General features: G+C 36.5%; 1 protein-coding gene across 2 annotated transcripts; it reads left to right on the forward strand.

The window, feature by feature from the left end:
* The first annotated feature begins 290 nt into the window (after positions 1–290).
* gpr61l (G protein-coupled receptor 61-like) lies at positions 291–4,799 on the forward strand. 2 transcript variants are annotated; one of them, XM_084128406.1, is made up of 2 exons: positions 291–659; positions 1,982–4,799. In XM_084128406.1, exon 2 carries the CDS (start codon positions 2,071–2,073, stop codon positions 3,355–3,357), a length of 1,287 nt encoding a protein of 428 aa, XP_083984532.1. In that variant the 5' UTR covers positions 291–659; positions 1,982–2,070; the 3' UTR covers positions 3,358–4,799. The 2 variants fall into 2 exon arrangements, with proteins under 2 accessions (XP_083984532.1, XP_083984533.1); XM_084128407.1 differs by lacking the exon at positions 291–659 and adding an exon at positions 879–909.
* Positions 4,800–13,200: the final 8,401 nt, after the last annotated feature.

Consider the following 13,200-nt stretch of genomic DNA (forward strand, 5'->3'; position numbering starts at 1 on the left):
TGAATGGTCCAGGATATCTTCTATAAGATACACGAGACATGTAGGGTCTCTGAGAATTCACAAAAAATAATAATAATACATTTTATTTTATTATAATACAAAAATGACTTGGTCGAGCTACAATGGACCATTAAAATATCTTTTAGTTTAATGGTGTGCAGTAGGACCCAGGGGATGACTGCCACACTGGAGGACAGAGGAGTATGTGTCTGTTTGAAAGAGGAAGAAAAAAAATCACAGAGACACAATGTGTGACAGTCACAGCCCTCCACAGCACCGGACACTGTGGAAGAGCATCCTGACGGACACCGGCCTAAGTGGTGTGAATACTGATCAACACTACTGGAAACAGGAAGAGCAGGTGGGAGTGGGACCATATCCTTTCTGCTTCACCTGGGTTTTGTTAGATGGAAAGGGAAACCTATTTGAACTTGGCTTCTTAGAGCCGGGGCTTTCCTGGATGATAATACTTTTTGATGGATCATGATCCACTCTGGTTGCTCTCCACTGAACTCACCTGAGATGTCGAGCGGCCTCCTGTGGGCTTGCACTGCACTTGTGCTGATGTCTGCTGAAGTTTCTACAGATTTGAAAATACGTCCAGATGTTCAAATCTGATTGGAGAATCAAAGAAAAATCAAAGTCCCAGACGTTGACAGGTAAGAAAACTCACATTGTCTTCTTTCTCTAATGTTATGTGTCAGGGCAACATGTGGGCTTAAGTCAGAACAGCGAAACACAACCTGACATGACAGTAGGTCATTCATTTTAATTTAGTGGAAAATGTGTTTTTGAATTTCTAGCAAAGTGAGTAAAAGCTCCTGGGGCTGTTGGTGTCTGTGGGTCTGGGGAGGGGACGGGTCAGCGCGTATTGGTGGGTGTTGTGGGGAGGTCAAGGCACACAATCAGGTATGACTCATGTGTGACTCCCACTGACAAAAAACAACAATAACAACAGTCATGTATTCCTCCAACTTCATTGATCTCTGACGGTCAACAACCCATTTGTACAAAAAAAACATGCTCCCGTTGGGTGAAAGCAATCTGTCAGTTGCCAACAAGAAAGGACAGGATGTTGTTCTGCCCTCATTAGCATATAGAGAGACCTGGTGAGTGGGTTGAAAAAAAAAAAAAAAGATGATATTTTCCATGAAGACTGAAGTAAAAGGACATTGACACTGTGATTTTGGGAATGATCTGTACTTTCTTGGAGAAATGATTACCAATATGCACTCAGGATTTGTATGAGGGAATTTCCTTTCCATTTGGACTCAAGTGTTTAGTGTGTGTAATAACAGCTTTAGTATTCTGATAATAATTGCATGTTTAGTTTGACATGAAAGGGAATTTTGCTCTCTCTCACTGAATGATGAGTGATGGAGGCGTTACAGATTAACATAATTAATCATTATGGGTATGAAACAGTCACCAATCCTTTTAATGACCCTTTGCACTGAATCATGGCATAATATTCTGTTATCCTCTTAAAGAATATGGTTTGCAATATGCAGCATCACTTTCTTTACAACTTTAGGGTTTCAAAAAACTGTTTTTTGATATATTTTGTTTGAAAGCTACAGAGTCACTTTGATATTGATATTTTTCATCTATCTATCTATCTATCTATCTATCTATCTATCTATCTATCTATCTATCTATCTATCGATGTGGTTTGTTGATATATTTTTTATTTGTAACAATTTTCAGCTGACAATAGTTGTTTCCACAACAATTGCTTTTATCAATATAAATATGACTTACAAATATATATGTATATATATGTATGTATGTATGTGTGTGTGTGTATTACCGGTAATATATTACAATAAATTAATATTTTATATTGTCACATTTTTGACAAACATGTCTGTTAAATGTATGTAAATGTAAATCTATCTCTATATAAGTATCTATAAACTTTGCTCTGTGACATGACATCACATGCAATACATTATTAATAGATCTGCTCGTTTCTTCTCAGAGATGGTTTCAACACAAACGCTTGACAAACTGAAGAGAAAACAACATTTATGCATGGAGAAGCCTGGTTCTATCTCGAGCCGGTGAAGTATGGAGAAAGCTGTGCCAGGTCTGATGCTGGGTCTCCTGACCAATCACACAACTCCAAATGACACGTCCGGCCAGCGGATCACAACCAAGCCTACCCCTCCCAGCATGGAGGAGGTCATCCACTCGGAATCCCAGATTAAGGATCTTGTTGGGCTGTTTTGCATGGTGACCCTTAACCTGGCAGCACTATTGGGCAACAGCGGAGTCATGGTGGCCATTGCCCGAGCTCCTCACATGAAAAAATATGTGTTTGTTTGTCATCTTTGTGCAGTTGACTTGCTTTGTGCTATATTGTTGATGCCTCTTGGGATAGTGTCTAGTTCTCCGTTCTTCAGCACTGTAGCGTTTACCGTTCTGGAGTGCCAGGTGTACATCTTTTTAAACGTGTTCCTCATCTGTGCCTCAATTCTTACCGTGACTGCGATCAGTATTGAACGCTACTACTATATTGTTCATCCTATGCGATATGAGGTAAAGATGACTCTAAACCTCGCGCTTGGAGTTATGGTCTTCATTTGGGTCAAATCCATCCTGCTGGCTTTGGTAACGCTTCTCGGTTGGCCAGCGTATGGGAACCAGAGCTCCATCGCAGCGGCCCATTGCTCTTTACACTGGAGCCACAGTCGCCTCAGGAAGGTTTTCGCTATTCTCTTCAGCTTGCTTTGCTTCTTGGTCCCCGCTGTTGTGATTTTTGCAGTATATTGCAATGTATACAAAGTCGCACGAACAGCTGCCCGTCAGCACGTACCACTGCCTAGCTGGACGGCCAACCAAGCTAAGCGTCGCTCGGATTCCATCAACAGCCAGACCACTATCATCACCACCACCCGCAGCCTGCCCCAGAGATTGTCTCCTGAGAGAGTTTTTGGTGGCGGAAAGGCTGCCATCACCCTGGTTGTCATTGTGGGCCAGTTTCTCATCTGCTGGCTCCCGTACTTCAGTTTCCACCTTTACATGTCCATCACCACTCCGCTTCAGAGCCCAGGGGACATCGAAGAAGCCGTCACTTGGCTAGCGTATTCCTCGTTTGCTGTGAATCCGTTCTTTTACGGCCTTCTGAACCGACAGATCCGCGAGGAACTGATAAAACTGAGAAAATGTTGCGCCAGTAGACCTGTTGAACTTCGAGCCTCCAGTCACGAAGGTTCCATCCATGAAAACTTTCTTCAGTTTCTGCAAAGGACCAGCAGCACGGCTGAGACCACCAGACCCAGTTGTGGCAATTCCAGTCCGAGGAATACTGTGGATCAGGGTGCCAGGTTACCTGGCCAGATCCCTGAGGAATGACTTGGAAAATGTGTGAGTACTTGTCGGTCATGACTTTTGAATTTTTGTTTTTATTAAGAAGAGCATTATATATGTGCATGACTAATTATGTATTAAAGGGTTAGTTCACCCAAAAATGAAAATTCTGTCATTGATTACTCACCCTCATGTTGTTCCAAACCCATAAAATTTGGGATCTTTTTGATGAAATTTGAGAGCTTTAACACACAAGAATGAACCTCATTGGTTCTTGCTGAAGTTTAAATGTTATGCCTAACACACGAGGGACAGAAATCGCTCAGATTTTATTCAAAATATCTTCATTTGTGTTCTGAAGATGAACGAAAGTCTTACGGGTTTGGAAAGACATGAACGTGAGTAAATGATGACAGAATTTTCATTTTTGGGTGAACTAACCCTTTAAATCCATGCAAATTCAGATCTAAATGATCTTCGGACTAGTGTAATCTATTTATCCATAATTTGTTGTTATGGTTCCTATTGATAAGTGGCAATAGTAAGTTTTCATGATAAGATTAAATATCAAATTCCTTTTGTTACATGTTGATTTATTTCCATCTGTTAAAATGTTAAGTTAATTGAGAATTACGCTCAGTCATTATTCATTCATTTCATAATATCAACACTCGTACTCAATAATTACCATTATTTAATGTATGGCTGTTAATTGTGTGTGCAGCCACTTTATTGATGACACAAATAGTCATTAATATTAATATGTATATATTTTTTTCTCTGTGAAAATAAAACATTTTTCTTACATAGCATTTGAAATGTGCTTTAATGCCTCACTCTAAGCCCACTGTATTGTATATTTAGAAGTTTCTCACTCCATCACCAAGTCTAATTCAGTTTTCGTTCAGGAAAAAACGTGTAACTGAGGGAGCTCTGATGTTCATTGCTAATTCTTTGTTGCCCTGTAACCATGGAAATGTGATGAGACAGGGACTTGCATAGCAACAGGGCGCCTTTGAGTATCGTCCTAGCATATTGGCTGAAATAAAGGGTTTCAGGCTAGCTCTTTTTATAAGCTGCACTATAATAACCGTTTTATGCAGGATGAAATTACCTATAGTTTGAGATGTTGGCTTTTAATGTAACCTTTGAGAGCAATACTAGAAATCATTACCATGCCACAGAATGAGATAACATACAATTTTATGGTCTTTTGCCTTTTAGTGTACAACTTTAACAAACAGAGGGCAAAAATCAGGAGCCAGCTTGTTTGTTCTCAGCAAACAGCAACAATGACCTCTTTACCGGTTCATATTGCACACTAGGTGTTGAATTTGTTTTAATTATGTAACTTAGGCTGTACAATATATTCCATTCTTTAGTTAGTAAACATGGCAGGTCCGTTTGCTGCACGTGTAAATAGCCGTGGTGTGAAGGAACTGCATGTACAAATAAAAGTGTTTCAGGTCACATTTCACCCCTAAATAAACAAGAAATACTATTGTGAATGAATTACTTGTGAGTTTTTTTGTAATCCCCTTTATTCTCAGTGGTCATTTTAGGGTGAAATATGACATGAACATGGAAGGTTCAGGCATGAAATGAGACAGATTTATGATCTATGCCTTTTGGAGTCATTATGAAGATAGTCACTGCACTAACTAACTACAGTATGTGAAGGAAAAGACAGAATGGAACCATATTCTCAGAAGCTAGCATCTTACTGCGGATTAGTCTCTGCTTCAAAACAGGCCTTTCTCATCAGTGATTCAGCAGAGAGTGACCTGATCTGTCACTTCTAACAATAAAACCACGAGCCATGCATGAGGAGCGAGAGAGTCAGAAACAGAGGGGGAGGGCAGATAGAGAGAGAGAGAGAGAGAGAGAGAGAGAGAGAGAGAGAGAGAGAGAGAGAGAGAGAGAGGCAGGTACATGTGGCGTGATTAGGGATTCATAAACTTGAGTGTCCCTGTTATGATCACAACAAGGCCAGGCAAAAATAGAACCTGAAAGGATTTAGACATGTTGAAGTGAAGATTAAAGGAAAATGATTAAAGAGGGGGGAATCATGGTCAGATGATCATTACAAAACCTCACCCCCCTCCACGATGGACAATGATAAAGTGATGAAGAACTGCTTAAACATTGTGTGGGTGGACAATAGGCCATATGTTGTTATACAAACCTAAGTTGAAGCACAAAAATGTGAAGGTGTCATATAATGATTATTAAAATATCATTTATTTTATTATTATTATATAAAAATGCCGTGCTGGCATTGCAGTGCCGTGATGACGCTGAAGCCGGGATCATTCGCCCGCTATTGAAGCGGTACGTAATGCTCTAGTTTATGATCGAATCAGAGAAAAAAAATGCACATGCGTGGTTTCTCGAGAGAGAAATCGCAGCTCATAAGCAAACTTAAGAAGCTGCTGAGACATTACATGTCACGTCAATGTCACGTGTCTTTACGGGATTTTTACGGCTTGTGTGTGAACGCACTCTCTGATTCCGGAAAATCACTGGCAGTGTGAATGAACCAAAATAAAACAAACCCGGGTCAAATCCCGGGTCACTTTATCCGCGTATTTTCCGGAATCTCTTCGTGAAAGGGGCTTTAGTCTTTCATGACTATTGATTCCAAAAATTTTATGACCCTTACACTGTGTCTACACAGGACATGGCAAAGCGATATAAGCAAACAGAACCCATTATAATCAGTGATGCTGTCTACACTGGATGCGAAACGCATCACGACAAATTCCTGACCGCAAACTGATGCCCCGTTCTATTTCTGACATACTTCTGTTGTCGTGTCCAGTGTAGACAGCCTCAAGCTTGCTTTCGTCACGTCGCTCGCGTCCGGTGTAGACACAGTGTTAGAATAGAATTAAATGGACCATTTTATGTCTTTAAGATTTCCTTATCAGCATATGAATTGAGCAATGCTTTGGTGCCCTATTAAATCTTTGGAATGATTGGTGTTTGAATGACACAAACGAATGATCATTAACATTATTCTATTGTAAATATAATCGTATAATTAAATAGCCAATTATATAAACATTCAGGTACCTCAAATAAAAAAAAAAATTAAATAAACTTCAGTTGCTTGTTTTTAATATTGGGATCATATTTGGAAGAATATGCAGAGTGGCAGCCAGGGACCCCGTTGTAACATCCTAGACGGTAAAAAAAAGAAAGAAGGATGCTATAGTCGAGAAGGCTAGTAATAATATTCACGTTAATCAGATATTGGTTGTGTCCGAAATCGCCCCTATAACCTCATATCAATATCAAATTTATTTCTAGAACACAGTTCCAGTAGTAGGATTGAATGTGAGATTGAATGAGTGCACTCAATAACGTCCATAATGGTTTCGGACACCCAAATGGCTGTTCCCTCAGATAGTGCCCTAATTAAAGTGTCTATGAAAAGTTTTTTGGCTTTTAGTATGAATATGTTAGCCTTACTGTTATCTATAAGCTAGTGTGCTCCAAAACAATGACAAAATTCGCATTTAGAAGACCAAACCCAACGTAAAAAAATAAATAAAAAATCAGGTTGATGTCAGAATCCAACATCAGCCAGGTTCTGACGTCGACCCGACTTCAACCAAAATCCAACATCTGTCCGACATTGGATGTTGACGTCAACCCGACTTTAATTTCCAACCAAAATGCAACCCCTGCAACCAAAATCATGGACCATCAAAATAAAGTGTTAGCAGATATTAAGCAGACAGTTCTACTAATACTCTGACGACAGTTAGTTGACATGTAGTTGCAAAGTTACTTATAGTTAGTAGAATGTCTAAAGTGGACTATCGAAATAAAGTGTTACCCAGTACTCAAGTAAATGTAGGCTTTGTTACTGTCCACCTCTCTGGTGGTAGGTGCTACACAAAGCCAAAGCAGAAGTTTAAGCAGAATTTTACATATTTAACACTTATTGTTAGTTCTCTCAGTGTTGTTTAGGAATAATCAAACTCCTTATTCCCTTAATAGGTGTCAAAATTATTATTTTTATTTAATTAATTTGTTTATGAAATGAGGACAGAGGTCTAAAATGTGTTGGTTTGGATGTGCCACGTAACAACTGAGCAGTACGGATACAAATATGTTTGAATGTGCTGGTTCAAAGCAGGATTTTGGGTGGGGTAAATCTGGGATGGAATGATCCATAACTGCAGTAACAGATGGAGGGGCAGGTGTGAGTGTTGGAACATAGCGCTCTGAATCCTGCTGCTGAAATCCACTTAAGATAGTTGGATTAGAGTTTATTATATCAGTTAGTGACACAAAAGGGTTTTCGTGTCATGATCATGATTGCCTTTTTTTACATCAATGCACTGAATCCACATGATTGCAGTTATGTATTATGTTTTTTATTGTTTTAATGGAAATAACATTAAAATTGTGAGTGCATATAGTGCTAAACTTAATTTAACTTTAATTGCTGATAGAGTAGATGAATTGAAATAGTGAATTCATATGCTTCATAAAGAAGCATCTTAAAATATTTAAACCAGAACAAGAATTTTGTTAAATAATACATTATTGTTTTTTCACTAAACCCAATTGTATATACTGTACCACCAGATCACATGGGATCATTCATTGATATCATTTTTAAAAAGCTTAATGCTGGTCGCTATTTGCTACCATTCTCTGGACGAGTGTGAGTGGCATATTTAAAAAATAAAAAAAAATAAAAATCAACTTTTGTTTTCCATAAAAGAAAGAAGGGTATGCGACCTTAGAACAACACAACGGTGAGTAAATGATCACTTATTTTTCATTTTAGGATGAACTATCCCTTTAAGTGTTCTTTTTAAAAGTGCACTATTTTTTTGTTACACATTTAAAAAAAATTAACCTCTAAAGAATCACATGAAATGAATACTAAATTCAATTCTGAATCATATACAACCCTATGGCAGAATAGACTTGAATCCTTCATATCCAGAAGCCAGATGTTTTCAGGCTGAGAATTAGTCAAATTACACAATCAGTGTGATTATCCAAAGAGTTTCTCTGTAGTAAGGTGAAAACTGAAGTATCTCTGTGTCAGAAAAATGAATCTCTGAGACAAGGATATTTATCCTATATATTTATGGACATAATATTGATAAGTATCATAGAATTCAGGATTTTTTGGCAGTAAATTCATCATCCTCTATCCTTGCGCATATGAGTCTCTGGAAGGACAGTCAGGAGAGATTAAAAATGTTCCAACTCTCAGATGAAAAACATGTCCTCTCACAGACAGTCAAGGCTGACAGTGGTTATTAATAGGAGGCTCTGGAAGATGATCTCTTAATGGCTATAAAGGTTGGAGAATGCAGATGTTCGTGGCTGCTTCACCACAAGGACAAGGATTCTCCTTGTGATTTCATAGGTAAAAGGCATGAGTTTTTGTTTTTATTAAAACTTTTTTTTTTTTTTTTCAATGAAGATCTTAAAGAATTGCAGGCAAGTATACATTACCTTGACACTCATGGCCTTTCTGGGATGTAGTATTATATATATATTATATATTTTCACTGGTGTTGAGTCTTTTTTAAATAATAATTTAAATGAAAATCATTGCTATATAGCTATTTAAAATGATGTTTTAAGGGTGAGTATAACAGTAAAGTGAACATATAGAATAATCTGCATTTAAGAGATTAACTTTTTTTACTTCCACTTTAAAACTATCATTATACAGATATAGATATATTTTCCTCAAGGTTCATGACCACTGCTGACCTTCATGCCTCCTCCAGTGGCCTGACCTTTACAACACTCCTCATTTCACTTCCCCTGTCCTTCACACTTTTCTTCAGTGCACCTCCCTTCATTTGTTTTTGGTGTCAATGTTAATTCCAATGTGTCTGTCTCCAGTCACACCATGACTGAAAAAAATAAATAAAATGTGGGATAATTTTTTTAATCAAATTGAACAGCATTTACTTACAATCACTTTTCAAGCAAAAAAAAAAAAAAAAAAAAAAAGTAAAACACAAAAATATGCTGGGATTTAAGATAGTAGAGATATATAACAGATGTACTGTATAATATAGCGTTAGTAATTATAAATGTATTGCATATTTATAGAAATACAATTTTAGAAATACAATTAATATTTATTTGACATTTAAGTTCCCAAATACTTTCCCCAAGTCCAAACTTAAAAAATATTTACCTATCCAACTTTCCTTTCTAACCCATTCCACCATTTCATCCAGTGTCAATTAACTATAACCTCTGCCAAAAAAAGTTAATCATTTTCTATTTTATGTCAGTTGTCCTCTATAGGAAAGCTATTTGTGATGAGACTGCACAAATATTCCGCTATGTCCCATCTTGGTGCTAGTGACTCCATCTCTTATTGGGAAGACACTTTGTGATCTTGTTGTTCTCAGTATGTCCACAGGAAGCCTTTAAGACAATCACACACAACACACACACATACTGCACATAATGGACCAGGGAGCATCTCTAAAGGACAACACTATAGACATAGAGATAACTGCGGAGGAGGAGGAGGAGGAGGAGGAGGAGGAGGAGGAGGTGTCTTCATGATGTCTTGGATCAGCGTGAAATGAATCCAAATCCAAATGATGCTCCTGGTGTTACAGAAGGACAGGATTCATTGGCTGCTCACAGTAACACAATAGCTCTCATCAAGGACAGGGACCCAAAGGGAATCAACAAGTGTCTTAAGGTGAGTCATACAATCCATACAGTGCAGACTAATGGCCTGCTGGTCTTATCAGGCTAACAGACATTTATATATATATATATATATATATATATATATATATATATATATATATATATATATATATATATGCAAAATATATGGTATATAAATGGTAGTCTGTAGCCACTGTAGTCACTTGGACTATTTTAACGATGTCTTTACTTACTTTTCTGGGCCGGTAGATGCAATTACATAGCAGCCTATAAATGAAGGAGAGAGCCAGCGCTCAGATTTCATCAAAAATATCTTAATTGTGTTCCGAAGATGAACGAAAGTCTTACGGGGTTGGAACAACATTTTATATACATAAATATATATATATATATATATATATATATAGGCCTATATAAAATCGTATTCATATTTATATACTTTCCAGATATATATAATTCACAATTAATGTAAAATACTAAATAAACTACTATATTAATTTTTTTATTTTGACAATTTAGTTCATAATAATTGAATAACCGATGACAGACAAGGCAGAATAAAAGAGATTCATCTGAAAGGTCAAAGACTTTGGGGCATATGAATATTAACTTATTCAGTTGCTCATATTTTAATTAAAGATGTTTCATAATAGCAACACTCTGAATGCAAATTTAATGATTTTACTTTCAACTAACATAGGTTTTAATAAAAGCAAAGATGTCTGAAATGTAGCCTACATCTAATTCATGTAAATACTAAATAATAACCTTACAATTAGTAAATTTAAAAATAACAAAACTAGTAAAAACATGCCACTTTTGCTTCAAAATAAAAACTACAACTTTTACTCTGCAACTCTAAAAACATGTGATATTCAACATAATACATTGTCATAAATCACTATTTTCCAGAGACACAAAATTAGATCAATTAACCTCAAAACTGTTTAGACTGACTACATCTCACAAATGTTGACATTCAGATGAACTGACAAAATAAAAAAAAGTGTGCGCGCGTGCGTGCGTGTGTGAGTGAAGAACGTTTTAAAATCCTAAACATTTTATAACTGAGACAAAGGCTCGATGTCAACATAAATGGGACAACTTGTGGGCCTATATTCTAGTATTATTCATAAATGTCCTAGAAACACAGTTTAATTTTCCAATTAAAATCGCTGACCCTTACCTGAATTGCTGTCTTACATCAACACCAATACTGGGCGCTACTTCGTTTGTAATGCTACACTGCCCTCGTATGTTAGACATTGGTATTGCAGGACTTTCAAAGATAAATACACACAGAGGTTAAATTGGGCAGGAGCGCACCGGAGCGCAGCTCCGCCTCGTCAGGTCCACAACACACCCTGTCGGAGCTCAGCTCCGTCTCCTTCAGCACCAAATATTGTTTTTCCACTTGAATTATTTTTCATCTCCTGGCAAATACATGGCATATGAGACTGCATAATTAGCAAGACTACACAGAGACAACCAGGCTACATGGAATTATCAGACATCATAATGCATTAATCTCTGCGTTCTCTGGTTCAGCACCCCACCCACAGCCATCAAAGGAAAACTGTCACAATTGTAAGCGTAACAGCGACGTTACCATGGAAACCCGCAAACAGCTAGAGCGATCGAGCAGCTACGACTGAAGTCCTCTGTTTTACAGTCTATGGTTTACAGTCTTGAATCTTTTTCTTCTTTTTTTCCGTTTTCAAAAGTTTTTTTTTTTTTTTTTTTTTTTTTTTTTGGCCGAATCAAATGTTTTATGATTACGATTAATTTCGTAGCTGGCTGCCTTAGTTCCAGACTTAAAACTCTTTATATCAGCAGTTTAATGAAACGTCAACAGAGATATTGAACGGGGAAAACTCTTCGGAAACAGAGCCGTTAAAAAATGGATGTCACTGTTGATATCTGGGTCAAATGAAAGCTCATTTATAAAAAGCTCATAATAATAATAATAATAATAATCATTTGTTACATTTGTATAGCGCTTTTCTAGGTACTCAAAGCGCTTTACATGGAAGGGGGAATCTCCTCAATCCCCACCAATGTGCAGCATCCACCTGGATGATGTGACGGCAGCCATATTGCGCCAGAACGCCCACCACACATCAGCTTACTGGTAGAGAGGAGACAGTGATAAAGCCAATCAGTAACCTGTATGGGGATGATTAGGAGGCCATGATGGACAGAGGCCAAGGGGCAAATTTGGCCAGGATGCCGGGGTTACACCCCTACTCTTTTTCGAAGGACATCCTGGGATTTTTAATGACCACAGAGAGTCAGGACCTCGGTTTAACATCTCATTCGAAGGACGGAATAAAGAACAATGTATTATTACACTGCAATAAAGGTATAATTACACATTTATTATTACACTGTAATAAAGGTATAATTACACAATGTATTATTACACTGTAATAAAGGTATAATTAGACATTTATTATAAAATTGTAATAAAGGTATAATTACACAATGCATTATTACACTGTCTGTAATACATGTATAATTACACTGAAATAAAGTTATAATTACACATTCATTATTACATTGTAATGAAGGCATTGCTACACAATGTATTATTACACTGTAATAAAGGTATAATTACACAATGTATTATTACACTGTAATAAAGGTATAATTACACATTTATTACATTGTAATAAAGGTATAATAACACAATGTACTATTACACTGTAATACATGTATAATTACACTGTAATAAAGTTATAATCACATTTATTATTACACTGTAATAACTTTATTATTAGACTGTAATAAAGGTATAATTACATTGTGAAATTATACCTTATTACAATGTAATAATAAATGTGTAATTATACCTTTATTACAGTATAATACATTGCGTTATTAAACATTTATTACAGTGTAATAATACATTGTGTAATTATACCTTTATGACAATGTAATACATTGTGAAATTATACATTTATAACAGTGCAATAATAAATGTGTAATTATACCTTTATTACAGTGTAATAATACATTGTGTTATTATACCTTTATTACAATGTAATAATAAATGTGTAATTATACCTTTATTACAGTGTAATAATACATTGTGTAATTATACCTTTATTACAATGTAATAATACATTGTGTAATTATACCTTTATTACAGTGTAATAATACATTGTGTAATTATACCTTTATTACAATGTAATAATACATTGT

The sequence above is a fragment of the Abramis brama genome, assembly GCF_963993115.1.
Source record: "Abramis brama genome assembly, chromosome: 11".
NCBI lineage: Eukaryota > Metazoa > Chordata > Actinopteri > Cypriniformes > Leuciscidae > Abramis > Abramis brama.